This window comes from Oncorhynchus gorbuscha, linkage group LG18 (assembly GCF_021184085.1).
Source record: "Oncorhynchus gorbuscha isolate QuinsamMale2020 ecotype Even-year linkage group LG18, OgorEven_v1.0, whole genome shotgun sequence".
Classification (NCBI taxonomy): Eukaryota; Metazoa; Chordata; class Actinopteri; order Salmoniformes; family Salmonidae; genus Oncorhynchus; species Oncorhynchus gorbuscha.
In genome coordinates, this window is record NC_060190.1 from 35999790 (window position 1) to 36017602 (window position 17813).

At 44.0% G+C, this 17813-nt stretch overlaps 1 protein-coding gene across 9 annotated transcripts in view; it reads right to left on the bottom strand.

Moving 5' to 3' along the window:
* The window catches only part of LOC124003028 (plasma membrane calcium-transporting ATPase 1-like), a 159566-nt gene that overhangs the window by 52171 nt on the left and 89582 nt on the right, over positions 1–17813 (bottom strand). For 7 of the 9 annotated variants that reach the window (XM_046310986.1, XM_046310990.1, XM_046310983.1 and 4 more), the window contains 11 exons: positions 16962–17159; positions 16507–16764; positions 16067–16192; positions 12486–12611; positions 10578–10613; positions 7493–7675; positions 3065–3279; positions 2596–2838; positions 2146–2280; positions 1814–1923; positions 1451–1688 (listed from right to left, as the gene is read on the bottom strand). In XM_046310986.1, the coding sequence (XP_046166942.1) occupies positions 1451–1688; positions 1814–1923; positions 2146–2280; positions 2596–2838; positions 3065–3279; positions 7493–7675; positions 10578–10613; positions 12486–12611; positions 16067–16192; positions 16507–16764; positions 16962–17159 (1868 nt within the window). The remainder of the gene's footprint in view (positions 1–1450; positions 1689–1813; positions 1924–2145; positions 2281–2595; positions 2839–3064; positions 3280–7492; positions 7676–10577; positions 10614–12485; positions 12612–16066; positions 16193–16506; positions 16765–16961; positions 17160–17813) is intronic. The other 2 variants (XM_046310988.1, XM_046310989.1) reach the window with 1 other exon arrangement.

Below are 17813 nucleotides of genomic sequence, written 5' to 3' on the forward strand. Positions count from 1 at the left end.
AGCTTCATGAAATGGGTTTCCATAGCAGAGCAGCCACACACAAGCCTAAGATCACTATGCGCAATGCTAAACGTCGGCTGGAGTGGTGTAAAGCTCGCCGCCATTGGAACAGTGGAAACGCGTTCTCTGGAGTGATGAATCACGCTTTAATATCTGGCAGTCCAAAGGATGAATCTGGGTTTGGTGGATGCCAGGAGAACGCTACCTGCTACAGTATACAATTAATCTAGACGATTCTGTGCCTCCAACTTTGGCAACATCTCTTTCCTGTTTCAGCATGACAATGCCCACATGCACAAAGCGAGGTACATACAGAAAAGGTTTGTCGACATTGGCGTGGAAGGACTTGACTGGCCTTCGCAGAGCCCTGACCTCAACCAAATCGAACACCTTTGGGATTGATTTGAACGCCAACTGAGAGCCAGGCCTAACATCAGTGCCCGACATCAATGCCTGACCTCACTAATGCTCTTGTGGCTGAATGGAAGCAAATCCACGCAGCAATGTTCCAACATCTAGTGGAAGCCTGCCCAGAAAATTGAGGCTGTTATAGCAGCAAGGGGGGGGACCAACTCCATATTAATACCCATGATTTTGCAATGAGATGTTCGACGAGCAGGTCCCAACATACTTTTGGTCATGTGCGGTGCGGCAGGTAGCCTAGTGGCTAGAGCGTTGGACTAGTACCTGAAAGGTTGCAAGATTGAATCTTGAGCTGACAAGCTAAAAATCTGTCATTCTGCCCCTGAACAAGGCAGTTAACCCACTGTTCCAAGGCCATCATTGAAAATAAGAATTTGTTCTTAATGGACTTGCCTAGTTAACTAAAAGGTTAAATATATATATATATATATATATTTTTTTTGTAAGGCAGCAAAGGGGGGACCAACTCCATATTAATGCCCATGATTGTGGAATGAGATGTTCGGCGAGCAGGTATCCTCATATCTTTTCATGTAGTGTATGCCTCATGGGTCTCCCGGTCACGGCCGGCTGTGACGCAGCCTGGGATCGAACCCGGGGCTGTAGGGATGCCTCATGCACTGCGACGCATAAAATGCCAGAGCGACAGTTTACACATGGCGAAATTGACAATATATTTTTTTTAAAGCTACAAATCCAAATAATTCTGATTAAATGAATCAATAAGGTAGTACATAACAATTAATTACAAGACTTGCACCGCCTTAGCGCCAGCTGAAAATATAGCCCCCGTACATTGGGTTTCATGTCTAAACCTCTGATACAGTGGACAACCTCCACACAACCTCCAGTCAACCTCCAGACAACACACTACACAGCTAATCTAAGCAGTGTCCAGCCATATCCAACCTCAGCTCTGAAGGGATCAACTACAAAAATCCCACAATTATTTATGCTCTTTCTGATCAGGCTGAGGGTGTCCATCCGTGTGTTTTGTTCATGCAAAATATGTCTTTCTGTGTCCCACCTCGTGTCTGACGGGATCCTCGATGCCGACCACACAGATGCAGGTGAGCTCATCAAGGATGTCGCCCTCGTTGTCCCAGTCTGGTTCTCCTGCATCGGCAGGGAAGTCCCTGTAGGCCACACAGATTGTCCTCAGACCGTCACAGGCCATGGGCTCAATCACGTTCTTCACCATCTCATCACGGTCCTTAGGCTTGAAGATACGTGGCTCCCCGTTCGTGTTCAGGATATGAGAACATCTAGAGAGGGAAGGGGGAAGAGATGTTTACCACATCGCAGATGATCAACTCCAGCTTTCTGTTTATCTATCTCTGTGTATCCGTTCATCAGGGAAAGACAAGACCAATCTCCCTCCCTCCCGTACTTGCGTAGGACGATCTCGGAGGCTCCCTTGCTGTACATGCGGAAGCCACTACCGTCTGTGTTCTTCAGCACCGTGCTCATGCTCTTACGGGACGAGTTGAAGGTGTACACCTTGAAACACACCAATCAGTTATAACTATCATATTACTCTATATTATTATAGTACATTAGCTTGTGTATAAGTTAGCGCTCTGTAAGAATGATGGATAGTAGGTTATTTGAACTTTCTCTCTTGGGGCCACCGGGAACAAAACACACATATACATACATTAGATAGACAAGTTACAGATTGCACCATTAACGTTATGGATACATTTTGAAGCAGCTACACACCTTGTACAGACTCTCTTCGGGAATCTCGTCCCTGATTGGCTGGTAGTCTCTCTTCAGCTCCAGCACGAAGCCCAATAGGGAGCACTCTGTCTTGTTGCCGACGTGGCGGGGCAGGCCTCCCTCCTTCTCTGGGGACTGGAGCAACAAAAACGTTACATATAACCTACATACCGTATCCTACCAACATACCGTATCCTCCCAACATACCGTATCCTACCAACATGTATATTTCATGAAGACATACAGCAAAAGGGACGTTGAGACATGCATCATATAGTGTAAAAGCAACCATGTAGATATGCACTAGAGAAGAAGACACTATGAAGAAGACACACTTTCGTGTGTGTGTGTGTGTGTGTGTGTGTGTGTGTGTGTGTGTGTGTGTGTGTGTGTGTGTGTGTGTGTGTGTGTGTGTGTGTGTGTGTGTGTGTGTGTGTGTCTCTCCCTTACCAGAATCTTAGTAGTATAGGCTGAGTTGATGGCGATGCTGTTGACCATGACTTCCAGAGTGAATGGTTTGATGACGTCAGGTTCCGGTACTTTCTTGTAGTGTGTGTCTCCCAAGTAGGCCTGCACCACGGTCATACGGTTCATGGTGAGGGTGCCTGTCTTGTCAGAGCAGATGGTGGTAGCGTTCCCCATGGTCTCGCATGCATCCAGGTGACGAACCAGGTTATTGTCCTTCATCATTTTCTACACAGGGGACAAGACAGACAGTAGAGGTTAGAGCTGTGTGTGTGTGTGTGTGTGTGTGTGTGTGTGTGTGTGTGTGTGTGTGTGTGTGTGTGTACCTGACAGAGTAAGTCTGGGAGATGGTGACAGCTAGCGGCAGCCCCTCTGGCACTGCCACTACCAGCATTGAGTGTGTGTGTGTGTGTGTGTGTGTGTGCGCTCACACTGTGTGTCTCTCTGTGTGTACCTTGACAGAGTAGGCCAAAGAGATGGTGACAGCTAGAGGCAGCCCCTCAGGCACAGCCACCACCAGAACAGTGACTCCGATGATGAAGAACTTGACAAAGTACTGGATATAGATGGGGGTGCACTCCTTCAGCCATGGGCGACCCTGCACCCCGAACGTGTCAATCACGAAGTACAGGATGAGAATGATCACAGTCACAGCTGACATGATCAGACCTGGGCATAGGAAACGAAGTAGAGAGTTGCAATCCTGCTGTCAAATCCAGGAAAAGGAATACAAGATCGATGATGTGTGTGCTAACGTTTTTAAGACCTTCTCTGCCTTCCCAATCTGCATGGTCCGTCTATGTGTGTGTCTCTCTATGTTTTTTTCTGTCTGTGTGTGCTCGTTAGTGTTGTCACCAATACCAGATTAAAAAAAATATTTTGAGTTTAATATCAGGATAGGGAAATGACTGACAACACAGCTCTTAGCTCGCTCAGTAGATGCCTACTGGATAACTTATTTGTATTGCTTTTAATCTTTTTAAATGAATTTATCTTATTAACACTTTGTTCTAGCTAGCTATTTGTGTAGGTAGCTATCAAGTAAACGCAATGATACAGTCACAATATCAGATACCAAAACGATATCAGATACCAAAGTCACAGAATGGCACTTCCAGACAGATCTTTTGAGTTCAATATCATGACATGCATACAATCAATCTGATTACATAACAAAACGGTCAGCATTTATTTCAATGATAAATCTCAGTTGATAAACTGGGTAAGTCAAGATGTAGCACTACAGGTGAATGCATATTCAATAGGAGTGTGCACATGCATTGAGTTATTGAGCTTCGTTTGTGTGATTACATGGGGCTATAGATTAATAATATATGCCATTTAGCAGACGCTTTTATCCAAAGAAACTTACAGTCATGTGTGCATACATTCTACGTATGGGTGGTCCCGGGGATCGAACCCACTACCCTGGCGTTACAAGCGCCATGCTCTACCAACTGAGCTACAGAAGGACCTCAACTGTTTCCATTTGGGACTAATTGTGTTGTACTGATCAACAACATTTTCACGCAAGCAATCTCTTCTTTTATAATAGTGTGCATGGTCTATTTAAGACCCATGATGTCATTCACACACAGTTCGAGGAACAAGCAAAGATCACCTTGACTGGGAGAGACATGAAGTTTGTGACAATCAGCTTTTAAAATCAGCAATATTTTTGCATTATGGTTAGCATATTATCACAAATAAGGTACAATGGTAGTACATTGATGTTAGCTTTATCTGTACAGTGCCTTCAGAAAGTATTGATAATCCTTCATTTATTCCACTTTTTTGTGTTACAGCCTGAATTTTTATTTAACCAGACAAATTCTTATTTACAATGACGGCCTACCGGGGGACAGTATAGGTATTGTTTCTCACCAATCTACACGCAATACATAATACATAATGACAACGTGAAAACATAGTTTTAGAAATGTTTTCAAATGTATTGAAAATGAAATACAGAAATCTCATTTACATAAGTATTCACACCCCTGAGTCAATACATGTTAAATCACCTTTGCCAGTGATTACAGATTTGAGTCTTTCTGGGTAATATCTAAGTGCTTTGCACACCTGCATTGTACAATATTTGCACATTATTCTTTTCAAAATGATTCAAGCTCTGTAAAATTGGCTGTTGATCATTGCTAGACAACCATTTTTACAAGTCTTGCCATAGATTTTCAAGCAGATTAAAGTCAAAATTGTAACTCAGCCACTCAGGAACAGTCACGGTCTTCTTGGTACGCAACTCCAGTGTGGATTTGGTCATGTGTTTTAGGTTATTGTCCTGCTGAAAGGAGAAATAATCTCCCAATGTCTAGTGGAAAGCAGACTGAACCAGGCTTTCCTCTAGGATGTTACCTGTGCTCAGCTCCATTCCATTTATTTGTTATCCTGAAAAACACCCCAGTTCTTAATGATTACAAGCATACCCATAACATGATGCAGCCACCACTATGCTTGAAAATATTGAGAGTGGTACTCAGTAATGTGTTGTATTATTTCCAAACATAACTTTGTATTCAGGACAAAAAGTTATTTGCTTTGACACTTAAGCAATACTGCAAAAAAAATGTAAGTGCAAACAGGATGCATGTTTTGGAATATTTTCTATTCTGTACAGCCTTTTCACTCTGTTAATTAGGTTAGTATTGTGGAGTAACTACAATGTTGTTGATTCATCCTCCATTTTATCCTACCATAGCCATTAAACTAACTTAAAAAATAATAATAATTGGCCTCATGGTGAAATCCCTGAGCGGTTTCTTTCCTCTCCGCAAACTGAGTTAGGAAGGACGCCTGTATTTTTGTAGTGACTGGGTGTATTGATACACCATCCAAAGTGTAATTAATAACTTCACGATGCTCAAAGAGATATTCAATGTTGAATGTTTATTTTTACCCATGTACCAATAGGTGCCCTTCTTTACGACGCATTGGAAAACCTCCCTGGTCTTTGTGGTTGTATCTGTGTTTAAAATTCACTGCACGACTGAGGGACCTTACAGAAAATTCTACATGTGTGGGGTACAAAGATGAGGTCGTTATTAAAAATAATAATTTGAACCATTATTATTGCACACAGAGTGTGTCCATGCAACTCATTGTGTGACTTGTTAAGCACATTTTTTACTTCTGAATTTATTTAGGCTTGCAGTCATTGAAAATAAGAATATGTTCTTAACTGACTTGCCTGGTTAAATAAAGGTAAATGAATTAATAACAAAAGGGTGTTCAGCTTTGTTTTTTAAATTAATTTGAATTAAATGAATTTTAAAATGTCTAAAAATTATTCCACTTGGATATTATGGGATATTGTGTGTAGGCCAGTGACCAAAATTCAGGTTGTAAAACAAAATGTGAAAAAAAGTCAAGGGGTGTGAATACTTTACTTTCTCTATGCTGTTCTATGCTCTTAGTAGATGGAGTAAGACACATTTGACAGAAGTACAGTAAGTAACAAAAATACTAAAACCGAACCGTTTTCTATGTTCTAGTATCGAAACAGTACAGACGTTTGGTATACCGTGCACCACTAGTGTCATCAATCTACACACAATACCCCATAATGACAAAGCAAAAAGAGGTATTAGATAAATACCTTTACAGAATTATTCAGACCCTTTGCTATGAGACTTATTGAGCTCAAGTGCATCATTGAGACTTATTGAGCTCATCCTTGAGATGTTTCTACATCTTGATTGGAGTCCACTCGTGGTAAATTCAATTGATTGGAAATCATTTGGAAAGGCACACACCTGTCTATATAAAGGTCCCACAATTCACAGTGCATATCAGAGCATAAACCAAACCATGAGGTCGAAGGAATTGTCCGTAGAGCTCCAAGACACGATTGTGTCTAGGCACAGATCTAGGGAAGGGTACAAAAACATGTCTGCAGCATTGAAGGTGTCCAAAAACACAGTGGACTCCATCATTTTTAAATGAAAGAAGTTTGGAACCACCAAGACTCTTCCTGGTGCTGGCCGCCCGGCCAAACTGAGCCATTGGGGGGAGAAAGGCCTTGGGCAGGGAGGTAAATCAAGAACCCGATGGTCACTCTGATAGAGCTCCAGAGTTCCTCTGGGGAGATGGGAGAACCTTCCAGAAGGACAACCATCTATGCAAGCCTTGATGGTAGAGTGGCTAGATGGAAGCCACTCTTCAGTAAAAGCACATAACAGCCTGCTTGGATTTTGCCAAAAGGCACCTAAAGGACCCTCAGACCATGAGAAACAAGATTCTCTGCTCTGATGAAACCAAGATTGAACTCCTTTTGCCTGAATGCCAAGCGTCACCTGGCACCATCCCTACGGTGAAATATGGTGGTGGCAGCATCATGCTGTGGGGATGTTTTTCCGCAGCAGGGACTAGGAGACTAGTCGGGATTGAGGGAAAGATGAACAGAGCAAAGTAGAGAGAGATCCTTGATGAAAGCCATCTGCTCCAGAGTGCTCAGGAACTGAGACTGGGGCGAAAGCATAGAGGCAAGACAATGCAGGAGTGGCATCAGGACAAGTCTCTGAATGTTCATGAGTGGCCCAGCCAGAGCCCGTATTGAACATCTCTGGAGAGACCTGAAAATAGCTGTGCAGCGACGCTCCTCATCCAACCTGACAGATCTTGAGAGGATCTGCAGAGAAGAATAGGAGAAACTCCCCAAATACAGGTGTGCCAAGCTTGCTACGTCGTACCCAAGAAGTCAAAAGGCTTTCTAAAAAACAGTTTTTGCTTTGTCATTATGGGGTATTGTGTGTAGATTGAAAGATTGGAAAAAAAAAACATTTTAGAATACGGCTATAACGTATATCGTTTTATGTCCATCTGTGTGTGTGTCCATGTAAGTGTGTATCTCCGCCTCGGTCCTCACCTGCCTTCCCGATCTGCACGGCCAGTTTGGTGAGTTTGCCCTGCAGCACAGACTTCTCCTTCTTGTTGACCTGAACCTTCTTCACCCGTTTCACCTCCACCTCAGGCTCCTTCTCCTCAGACTCAACCGCCTCGTCACTCTTCAGGGGCTGGATCTCCAGGGCAATGCCGTCCTGGGTCTTAGCTATTGGATAGGGTAATGGGATGGGGAAGAGGGGTGGGTGGGATAGAGGGAGGGGGTAAAGGGAAGTGGGATAGAGGGAGGTGGAGTGGGAGGTTGAGCGGAGGGAAGCATTTAGTAGTGGTGTGGGGAAGGTTTTGGGGGGGGGGGGGGGTTAAGATAGTGATATGAGGGTGAAGATGATCGGTGGGGAGGTGTTGTTGGGTCGGGGAGAGGAGCAGCAACAGTAAGGGGATCAAGGAGGGGTTGGGGTTAAGGGGAGAGAGACAGAGAGGTTGTGGTTCAGTTACGGTTGAAAGAGAGACAGACACAGTCAGTCACCAAACCACCAGACTCCGGTCCTGAACAGTGATCCACTGAAACAACTCCGCTGCAGATCACTTAGATCTCTTTAACCAGAACAAATCCCCTAAGGTGATCAACACTGATGTTATTATGTGTTGTTACCTGTCAGGTTGATGGAAAGTTCAGCAATGTGATGTATTCTTCATTAAAGGAAAATCGGTATTCAATTTTTTATTTTTTATTTTTTTAATCGACTGATTGTTTAAGTACTCTTATGCATAAATGAAACATTATGAAAGAAGGTATTGGAAAGAGAAAACACGTAGCACAGAATTCAGCAGGAAATGCTTGAGATAAAAGGATTTAATGATACAAAACGGATTTAAAGCAGCAATTTAACGACATACAACTTGTCCCAGAGTCTATGGAGAATTTTTTTTACAGCATTCATATAAAACAGAGAATAGATTCAGAACAAGAGATACAGGTTGTACATTTTACAATGGTTCATTGTCGGGGGATTGTCAACTGAACATTTTCCATCTCTGCTACAGAGCTCAGTCATGTTTTACATACGCAAATATGAGATTTGCGTTTCACCACTTCAACAGCTTAGATTTGCTCTGTTTGTTCTCTGGGAGCATTGTGATCTCGGTGTTTCATCTTCATTCTGCCAACAACCTGGCACTGCAACAATTCACTATCTATTTTACAGTAGAAATAATCCACAATATCTAAGGGTGAGTATAATAAAGGTGATAAAGTAATGGATGAATAAAGATATCAGAATTCTATGGTAATCAGTGCCTTATGCATTCCATTTGTGGCACATGCAACACTCATCACTAGTCAGTTCACACAAAAGCAGTACATTCACAATCTAGCAGGATCATTTTGTACGGTCTACTCATGTTGTTTTTGCCTAGGTAATATGACTTTACATGAGTCCCCCTGTGCTGAGCAGAACAGGCCACCAGTCTCAACACAAAACCCATTAGGAACAGACCAGAATAAACACAGCCACACACTGACTGGACTGGCAGACGGACGGACGGACTGACTCACGCACAGCACTTACAAACGCAGCACGGACCACGCACCACGACGAAGAAGGGGGGCGAGTGTGTGTCACGGAAAGAAAAGAAAAACATGTCAACAAACAAAGGAACCGACAAACTGCAAAAAGATACCCAAAAAAAACAAGCAGAGCGATACAACCACCACAAAAAAAGAAGAGAAGGAGGAAGAGGAGGCTGAAAATCTCCAGAGGTAGTTTTTTTTTGCGAAAGAGAGGGGGAGAGAGAGAGAGAGAGAGAGAGAGACAGAAAGAGAGGTAAACAGTGATAAGAGAGTACGAGACAGCATGAGGTCCTGAGCAACATCCTGGAAAGAGGCAACAGTGAGAGAAATTAAAGAAAAGAGAAACAATAGAGAAACAGACCAGACAACAATCCACAGCCAATTGATACTGTCAGGGTGCAATTCCCACACTGAGCCACTTCCCAGAGCTAATGCTGTCTCCTTAACACCTAGAGACTAGTGTTAGATATTCTAGTATTCTATTATAATTCTATTAAGATCCCTTCTCTTTTACACTAAGCCCAATCACTATTGCCAAATTCCCAGATTCATGAAATGTATGTGGAGCATGGTATCACGGGTCCTACAACTCCCATTCCATTACCTCTCAAGAGCCAGAGATGACTTGGCGTCCATAAAGCTACACTGGGTTCACTGCAATTAAAATAAGTATGTAGACATTTTCAGAATATGATATGTTGTGAAGTGAATGCAGGTCAGGTCGACATGTCCCAATTAATTTAACCTTCTCCTGCTCCAGCAATATTTCTCCATGCTTGAAAGGAGAGAATCTGTTCACTAGTGATAAAGTCCAAGGTCGAGGGGAAAGAGAGGCCAGGAGGGCTGGGGAGGTGTAAGTAGCAGATGCTCAGGCCCTAGGTGGCTGGGGGACGGTATGGTGTGTGAGGGGGGAGGCAGGGGGGGGGGACAAAGCTTGGATGAGTTCTGAATAACACGCCACAGAGGGTGGGAGGGAAGACCCGTCCAGGCTAGGAAAGCTGGGAAGAGCTACAACACCCGGGTCCTTTGTTTAATGTATCTGACCTCTCCACATCTGACACACACACACACTCATTTTTTAAAAGTTCTTTAGTTAAACCTTTATTTGTTGAGATGAAAATATATGTGGAATGTATCTTTTCAATCTCAACATAGCATGTGAGGATGGTGAAACTTCTAGAACTAATCCCTTTGCAGCTCTGTGAGCGAGATAACGCTAAACCCATATAGCTCTGTAAGGGTTAAAAATCTACTGGAGTTAAATAGCTCTGAATGATATAACTGTCAATAACAGTAATGCTGAATGCTAACCCTAGCTAGCTTAGTGATTGATTGGGTCTGCATTGACAGCCTACCCCACTTTTCTCTGTGTGCCAGTGGCAGGTGAGAGTTGCATCCTTTCACAGGTAAAGCGAGACGAGAAGAACCTCCCCTTTTCAGCAGGTGGAGGGAAGCGAGAGTGAGAGAGACAGAGTGAGACGGACACGAGACTCCCAGACTGCTGCTGAATGGAGGGGGGAGGGAGGGATGGAGGGGTTACCTTTGTTGCGATTTTCGGGGGGTCCTTGTTTTTTACCTGTTCAGACAGAGAGAGAGAGTGCGGAATGCTGACAACATGGCTTAAAAGGAAATAAAAAAATCATAAAGCCAAACAGAACAGAAGATCAAAACAATAGAAATTCACGTGTGTTGGGGGCTGGAACGGGCCATCAGAGGAGAGAGAGCACTAGTTTGTTTAAGGCTGTAGAGTATAAAGTAGAGCATCCACCCATAGACAGCAGGTCGGTTACTGATGACTGGTTTCACTGGGTTCTTGTCTGTTTCAGTCAATACATGTGTAACTAACGGTAGTAAGTTTATAAAAACACACGCACACACTCACACATGCCTCGGTCTTGACATTCAGGGAAGCAGTCATTTCAGATTGATGTCAGACAGACGAGGAGGCTGCACTGCCGCAGGTTTTTCTCCTTCTGCCTGAGAGTGGTGGTGAAGAATTGGGGGGGGGGGGTGTATGTCAGTTCAAGATGTGTGTAGCCCTGAAGGGGGGGTGTATGTGGAGATTAGATGTGAGCGTGAGTGTGTGTGTAACAGTTGTCAGCAAAATGCCCTGAAGTCTCTGCCCCCTCATCTACTCTATGAGTAACTGTATCAGTATGTGTCTCTGGCAGAGGTGTGTGTGTGTGTGTGTGTGTGTGTGTGTGTGTGTGTGTGTGTGTGTGTGTGTGTGTGTGTGTGTGTGTGTGTGTGTGTGTGTGTGTGTGTGTGTGTGTGTGTGTGTGTGTGTGTGTGTGTGTGTGTGTGTGTGTGTGGAGTGGAGGTGACACAGCACTCTTTTTGTTTCCATCCTCGCTGTACACACCTGTCTCAGAGGAAGACAGCCATTTCAACATCTAGTGTGTGTGCCTGTGTTGCAGCCAGTGTGTGTGTGCGCCTGTGTTGCAGCCAGTGTGTGTGTGTGTCTGTGTGTGTATATAGCCAGTACTTGCTCTGATCTACTTTCTTATAAACCCATAACATTAAGATCATGATGGTGGCGCTCTGCAGTTTCATGAACAATTGAAATCACAGTCTAATTCTGTGATGCCATGAGATGCCAATTGGAATGAGTTGTTGCCTTGCAGCTCCCTCCTCTGAGCAGGCACATTCAGCCCCTTTAGAATGAATGCCTGAAGAACTGAAATCTTAGCAAAAAACTCTTACCAAACAGAAAAGAAGACGTGGCAAAGTGTTAGTACGGAACACACGCTTATTAGAGGCCATATTGATAGATACACAGATCGAATGTATTGGCAGGCCTCTGTTGTTTAACGTGATCATATCTATCCACGAGCTTCCCCATGTCAAGTCCCTTGAGAGGTAGATGCATGACAGATGTTGAACACATAGAGTGATGTCCCCGCTTTAGCTCTTCTCACTTCAGCGCCTGTGACGTCATAGATTTAAGTAGGTTAAGTACAGGGTTCTGACAATGGCGTTCCAGTGTAGTTAGAACAGATACGAAAGGGGGAGGGGGGGGGGGGGATGAAGGAGTGGAGAATAAAATTACCACCCATGAACAGAACCCCTTCTGGGAAGGAGTGGTCTAGAAAGGGCCTTGGCTTGGATGTGAAATCTACCACCAAGGATTCGATTAAAGAAGGGTAGGACAGCGTAGTCAGTGACACTGAGCATTCAGAATGGAACCGCTGGCCTCCATAGTACAGTGTCTATCATGGCCGTCCCATTCTTCGCAACAACATTCTAGAGTTCAGCAGACTCAACCTCGCACCAGAATCTTACCTCAGGGAACCAGCAAACCGAGAACTCACGTAGAAAGACAGAGAGAGCTCGGCAGGAAAGAAACGCAAAGGAAGGAGACCACTTGTAAAAAGCAAGTCACTGACTCTCTGTGAACTGTGACCATGGCGACATGCGTTTTGTCAATTGTTCCCCGTTCATCTCTCACCTTTCTTGATCTTCTTTTCCTCATCGCTGTCTCCCGCCCCCAGCAGAGTGAAGATGATTCCAGTCTGGGAGTTGAGACCCACCGCAGACACCACCATTCGGCCTGATCCCTCCATCACATGGGTGCCTGGAGGAGGGAGGGAAGGAAAGAGAGAATACTAGCACATAAACAGAAAGGTCATGACTGTGCTACAGTATACTGTATGAATGGCTGTACTGTATGTTACTCCATTGTGTCCTCCACTTTCAGTCTCCATATACTACATCACACGCTTCATGTTATCGTGTTTACTGCTCTTAAACGCGAGTAAAACCAAATGCATGCTTTTCAACCGATCGCTGCCTGCACCCGCATGCCCGACTAGCATCACCACCCTGGATGGTTCCGACCTTGAATATGTGGACATCTATAAGTACCTAGGTGTCTGGCTAGACTGCAAACTCTCCTTCCAGACTCACATCAAACATCTCCAATCGAAAATCAAATCAAGACTCGGCTTTCTATTCCGCAACAAAGTCTCCTTCACTCACGCCGCCAAGCTTACCCTAGTAAAACTGACTATCCTACCGATCCTCGACTTCGGCGATGTCATCTACAAAATGGCTTCCAACACTCTACTCAGCAAAATGCAGTCTATCACAGTGCCATCCGTTTTGTCACTAAAGCACCTTATACCACCCACCACTGCGACTTGTATGCTCTAGTCGGCTGGCCCTCACTACATATTCGTCGCCAGACCCACTGGCTCCAGGTCATCTACAAGTCCATGCTAGGTAAAGCTCCGCCTTATCTCAGTTCACTGGTCACGATGGCAACACCCATCCGTAGCACGCGCTCCAGCAAGTGTATCTCACTGATCATCCCTAAAGCCAACACCTCATTTGGCCGCCTTTCGTTCCAGTACTCTGCTGCCTGTGACTGGAACGAACTGCAAAAATCGCTGAAGTTGGAGACTTTTATCTCCCTCACCAACTTCAAACATCAGCTATCCGAGCAGCTAACCGATCGCTGCAGCTGTACATAGTCTATTGGTAAATAGCCCACCCATTTTCACCTACCTCATTCCCATACTTTTTGTATACTGTTTTTTTATTTATTTACTTTTCTGCTCTTTTGCACACCAATATCTCTACCTGTACATGACCATCTGATCATTTATCACTCCAGTGTTAATCTGCAAAATTGTATTATTCGCCTACCTCCTCATGCCTTTTGCACACATTGTATATAGACTGCCCATTTTTTTCTACTGTGTTATTGACTTGTTAATTGTTTACTCCATGTGTAACTCTGTGTTGTCTGTTCACACTGCTATGCTTTATTTTGGCCAGGTCGCAGTTGCAAATGAGAACTTGTTCTCAACTAGCCTACCTGGTTAAATAAAGGTGAAATAAATAAATAAAAAAAGGGGCGGCAGGGTAGCCTCGTGGTTAGAGCGTTGGACTAGTAACCGAAAGGTTGCAAGTTCAAATCCCCGAGCTGACAAGGTACAAATCTGTCGTTCTGCCCCTGAACAGGCAGTTAATCCACTGTTCCTAGGCCGTCATTGAAAATAAGAATTTGTTCTTAACCGACTTGCCTAGTTAAATAAAGATACAAAAAAAGCTAGAATCCTTAGTTGCTACACCAATTGTTGGACTTATAAATGAGTGATATATACCCATTGATTCCTGAAGACTATAACTTATGCGTAAACGCCTCATGAGCTTATTTCAATTGTCATACCCCATCAGAACACAAAGTACAAGATTGTTTTAGACCAATGTGTGTAAACAACATAAATGTAAACACAATGTGCATAGCATAGAAATATGCTTAAAACTCTAATTGGTATATCATGGATGGTCAGTCCTATGAATTTGAGAGTGGTAACATTTTTTTAGGCCCATCCCACAGCTTTTTACAAAAACAGAAGCGGGATGAAAGCTTGGATAGTTTGAATTGCGGATTCTATCTTTAAAGGGGCAAAATGGATGTAGCAACTGCATATTACCCGTTTTAAAGACAAAGTTCCTGACTGGAATATGTTCCGGGATTCTTCCGATGGCATTAAGGAGTACACCACATCAGTCACAGACTTTACAGTGACTGTACGTTAATACCACGACCAGAAGCCATGGATTACCGGCAACATTCGCACTGATCTAAAGGGTAGAGCTGCCACTTTCAAGGAGTGGGACTCTAACCCGGAAGCTTATAAGAAATCCCACTATGCCCTCAGAAGAATGATCAAACAAACAAAGTGTCAATACAGGACTAAGATCGAATCATACTACACCAGCTCCGACGCTCGTCGGATGTGGCAGGGCTTGCAAACTATTACAGACTACAAAGGGAAGCACAGCCAAGAGCTGCCCAGTGACACGAGCCTACCAGACTAGCTAAATAGAGGCAAGTAACACTGAAACATGCATGACAGCATCAGTTGTTCCGACAACAGTGTGATCACGCTCTCCGCAGCCAATGTGAGTAAGACCTTTAAACAGGTCAACATTCACAAGGCCGCAGACGGATTACCAGGACGTGTACCCCAAGCACGCGCGACAAATTGGCAAGTGTCTTCACTGCCATTTTCAACCCATCCCTGTCTGAGTCTGTAATACCTGTAATATCAAGCTGACCACCATAGTCCTTGTGCCCAAGAACACCAAGGTAATCTGCCTAAATGACTACAGACCCATAGCACTCACGTCTGTAGCCATTAAATGCTTTGAAAGGCTGGTCATGGATCACATCAACACCATTATCCCAAAAACCCTAGACCCACTCCAATTTGCATACCGCACCAACAGATCCACAAATGATGCAATCTCTATTGCACTCCACACTGCCCTTTCACACCTGAACAAAAGGAACACCTACGTGAGAATGCTATTCATTGACTACAGCTCAGCATTCAACACCATAGTGCCCTCAAAACTCATCACTAAGCTAAGGACCCTGGGACTAAACACCTCCATCTGCAACTGGATCCTGGACTTCCTGACGTGATGCCCTAGGTGTTAAGGGTAGGTAATAACACATCTGCCACACTGATCCTCAACACGGGGGCCCCTCAGGGCTGCGTGCTCAGTCCCCTCCTGTACTCCCTGTTCACTCATGACTGCACGGCCAGGCACGACTCCAACACTATCATTTAGTTTGCTGATGATACAACATTGGTAGGCCTGATCACCGACAACGATGAGACAGCCTATAGGGAGGTCAGAGACCTGACCGTGTGGCACAAGGACAACAACCTCTCCCTCAATGTGATCAAAGGTAATAATTGTGAACTACTGTTATTATCTATGCATATTCACTGTGACAACTCTACCTACATATACATATTACGTCAACTACGTCGACACCGGTGACTCCGCACATCGACTCTGTACCAGAACCCCCTGTGTATAGCAACACTATTTTTATTTACAGCTGCTATTTAACTATTTGTTACTTATTTGGGGGGGGGGTATTTTCGAAGCATTTCACTGGTCTACACCGGTTGTATTCGGCGCATGTGACAAATACAATTTGACTTGATTTGACTGGGATATTGAATGTCTGATAATAGTGATGTTATTAACAGGCACTCTCACCGGACAGCAGCATGGGGTCCTTCTCCAGGGACTTCCTGACTTGGTCTGATTCGCCAGTCAGAGAGCTCTCATCGATCTTCAGGTCGTTGCCCTGGATCAGGATACCATCAGCTGGCAGCAGGTCACCTAGGAAACAGTTACACAGTTATATGACTGCGATATACAACGTCTCATCATATACCCTACCTTGGTGCATTCGGTCAGTGTGTTACCTCATTATATTGGTTCACTGTATCCTGTCTGGGGTATATTACAGAATGTTGAATTCAAGCTATATCTTTCACCGTGTTTTAACGGAACCCTGTCTCACCGCGTTTTAGCGGAACCCTGTCTCACCATATTTGATCTGGGTGATGCCTTACCTTGTTTTATCTTAACCATGTTTTACCGCGTTTTAATTAAACCATGTTTTAATGCGTTTTAAATTAACCATGTCTTACCATATTTGATCTGGGCGATGTCTCCTGTCACCAGTTCGGACACGGGGATCTGGATGACCTGGCCCTTGCGAATGACGGTGAACTTTTGCTCCTGCTCGATGCGGTTCTGCAACCCACGGAACTGCTTCTCCTTGCTCCAGTCGTTAAACGCTGTCACCAAGACAACAATTGCCACAGAGAACAAGATGGCGGCGCCCTCGATCCAGCCCGCCTGCGCCTCCCCCTCATCCTCCACTCCTGACGCTGTCTCACCACACACTGGGGAAACCAGAACACAACCATTTTTAATAACAGACCAAAACACAACCATGTCAGTGGAACAGAGCTGAAACACCTCCAGGTCAATAGAACAGGAACAAAACATGGCCAAGTGAATAATACAGGACCAACACTTTTACAAACACTTCATTCTCCCACCTGTCCAAAACTGCCCCGGGTTAGGGTGTACTACTCACGCTCGCTATCTCCCCCAGGGGGGTGGTAGAAGGACAGGCCCAGGGAGATTACGGCAGCAATCTCCAGGATGATGAGAGTAACATCCTGTAGGGCCTCCCATACCAGCGCCAGGAAGGACTTAGGCTTTTTAGGAGGGATGAAGTTCTTCCCAAATGCCGCGTGGCGCTTCTCCAGATCCACTGGGTTACCAGACAGACCTGAGAGAAATGGAGGAGGAGGAGGGAAGAAAAGGAGGAGGAAGGAGAAGAGACCGTTAATAGAGTAACCAGTTATCATAGAAATGCATATAACGAGATCAAAACAATAGATGTTGAATATATACACTTACTATAAAAAGGTATGAAAACATATGACAACCCGTCAGGGTTAGAAGTCTTTAGGGTATTCTATAGGAAGTGGTGTAAAGTACTTAAGTGAAACTACTTTAAACTTTTACTACATTCCTAAAGAAAGTAGATGTACTTTATACTCCATCCATTTTCCTAAACACCTAAAAGTACTCGTTACATTTTGAATGCTAAGCAGGACAGGAAAATGGCCCAATTCACACTCTTCTCAAGAGAACATCCCTGGTCATCTCTACTGCCTCTTATCTGGCGGACTCACGAAACACAAATGCATCGTTTGTAAATGATGTCTGAGCGTAGGAGTGTGCCCCTGGTTAATTGTAAATAAAATAGTACCATCTGGCTTACTTGATGTAAGGAATTTGAAATAATTTATACTTTCACTTTTGATACTTAAAAGTATATTTAAAACAAAATACTTTTAGAATTTTACTCAAGTAATATTTTACTTTTACTTGAGTAAAAGTCTAGATGTCTTAATAGAAAATTACTCAAGTATGACAA